This window comes from Notothenia coriiceps, unplaced genomic scaffold, assembly GCF_000735185.1.
Source record: "Notothenia coriiceps isolate Sejong01 unplaced genomic scaffold, NC01 NC01_scaffold00037220, whole genome shotgun sequence".
Classification (NCBI taxonomy): domain Eukaryota; kingdom Metazoa; phylum Chordata; class Actinopteri; order Perciformes; family Nototheniidae; genus Notothenia; species Notothenia coriiceps.
In genome coordinates, this window is record NW_011369921.1 from 17310 (window position 1) to 19143 (window position 1834).

Consider the following 1834-nt stretch of genomic DNA (forward strand, 5'->3'; position numbering starts at 1 on the left):
AGACCAAATTTGGGCCCTCGCCCTCAGTGGGAGGGCTCCGACCACACACACACACACACACACACACACACACACACACACACACACACACACACACACACACACACACACACACACACACACACACTAAACTGGATTTCATTAGATCAGTTTGGTGTTTAGAGAACAGTTTGTTTCTTTTTCTTTTCTCTGTTTTTAGTTCACTTTTAATTTAATCTTTGTGTTTTGGACTGACGATTTGAACAGATCAACTTGGAAGAACTAGGATGGGAGAACTGGGATAACCAAAATCTCCAACTTAAAAATGAATATTATCTGACTTTCTGCACGAAATAGGACCTTAACGACCAATAGTTAGCGATTACTTCAAATGTTATTGATTGGATCTGTTCAACTGAGTTTCTTCCCAGTGAACCATGCAATAGCTTGTGTTCACGAGAGAAATGCGTATACTTTTCTTGGAAATAAGCTTCAAAAAAGACTAAAGCAATCTTATTACACCATTTTTTTCCCGTATCAATTAATTATTGATGAAGTTGAGGATGATGTTATCCTCATTAGACTAATCGTTGCAGTTTTAAAATCAATTGTATAAGTATTTCCAGTTTCTATGTGAGAAATGGCAGCAATTAGAAAGCTTATGCCTAATGACCAAGACTTTAACCCTCCTGTTGTCTTCGGGTCAAATCTGACCAATTGACTACTTTCATCAATCATAACTTTTTTGTTTTACATTCGATTGCATTAAGGCTTTATGATATCCTTCACAGTAGACATTTGAACATATACAATGGCTGATCACCACTTTCATTGCATTTTGGATGATTTAGTCAACTTTGTAACACCCATGGTGTTCCCAGATAAAACACACACACACACACACACACACACACACACACACACACACACACACACACACACACACACACACACACACACACAGAACAATTTGACACATTTCCCGCTCTTATGTGCCCATCCCCCCACATGGATCACACCTGGCACACGCAATATATGTTCAGTGTCTGTTCTTTGTATATTTACTGCAGTGTTTCATGTATACCAGTAGTCTGATACAATATGTACAGTTTGAAAGGGTGTTAAATGAAATGGTTTTTGTGTTAATGTAATAGCAGTTAAAACAGAACCGGTCAAATTTGAACACCAAAGTAAGGGGGGGGGGGTTTTTAATAAACACTGGTGCCTTTTTAAGATATAAAAACCAACGTGTCCAGTTCATGTCCCTAATTCAATAATGTAATCTAGATGGAGGGATTTTATATGAATATTTGTATGGGTTATGAACACTGGATTTTGACATGTTCTCTTTTCACTGTTCATTCTGTTAGATGTGTTTCTAACAAAGCGTGTCTCTGTGTTCAGGTGCTGGCGTGGTTCGAGGAGGGCGAGGAAACGATCACAGCCTTCGTGGAGCCGTTTGTGATTTTACTGATTCTTATCGCCAACGCCATCGTCGGGGTGTGGCAGGTGAGCAGGCGCTTTGGTTTATTTGTTTTTTTTATTTGCATTTTAAAGAAATTGGTAAATGGAAATAGGGCAGACAAAACAAAAAACAAAATGCAGAAGAAGGAGATAAAGAAGGAGAGGAAAATGCTAATCATAGACATCAATTTGTAGGATTTATTTGACGTGTATGAACTTCATTTCTAATCCTTATAGCTATATTTTCCATTCTCTTAGTGGATTATTGTTCAGAGTGTTTGAATAACATGTTAAAATCTCTATTTATATCTTTTTGTTGGATTTAAAGGGTGAATTTACCAACTCGGAATCTAATTTTTCTGATTATTCTAACACCACATGAATGCAACAC

General features: G+C 37.4%; 1 protein-coding gene across 1 annotated transcript in view; it reads left to right on the forward strand.

Annotated features, from left to right (window-relative positions):
• LOC104964377 (sarcoplasmic/endoplasmic reticulum calcium ATPase 2-like) overlaps positions 1-1504 on the forward strand; it is a gene marked incomplete at its 3' end in the record, with an annotated part of 9251 nt that extends 7747 nt beyond the window's left edge. Inside the window, exon 4 of the mRNA XM_010793131.1 lies at positions 1384-1504. Within this exon, the coding sequence (XP_010791433.1) occupies positions 1384-1504 (121 nt within the window). The remainder of the gene's footprint in view (positions 1-1383) is intronic.
• Between the last annotated feature and the right edge of the window lie 330 nt (positions 1505-1834).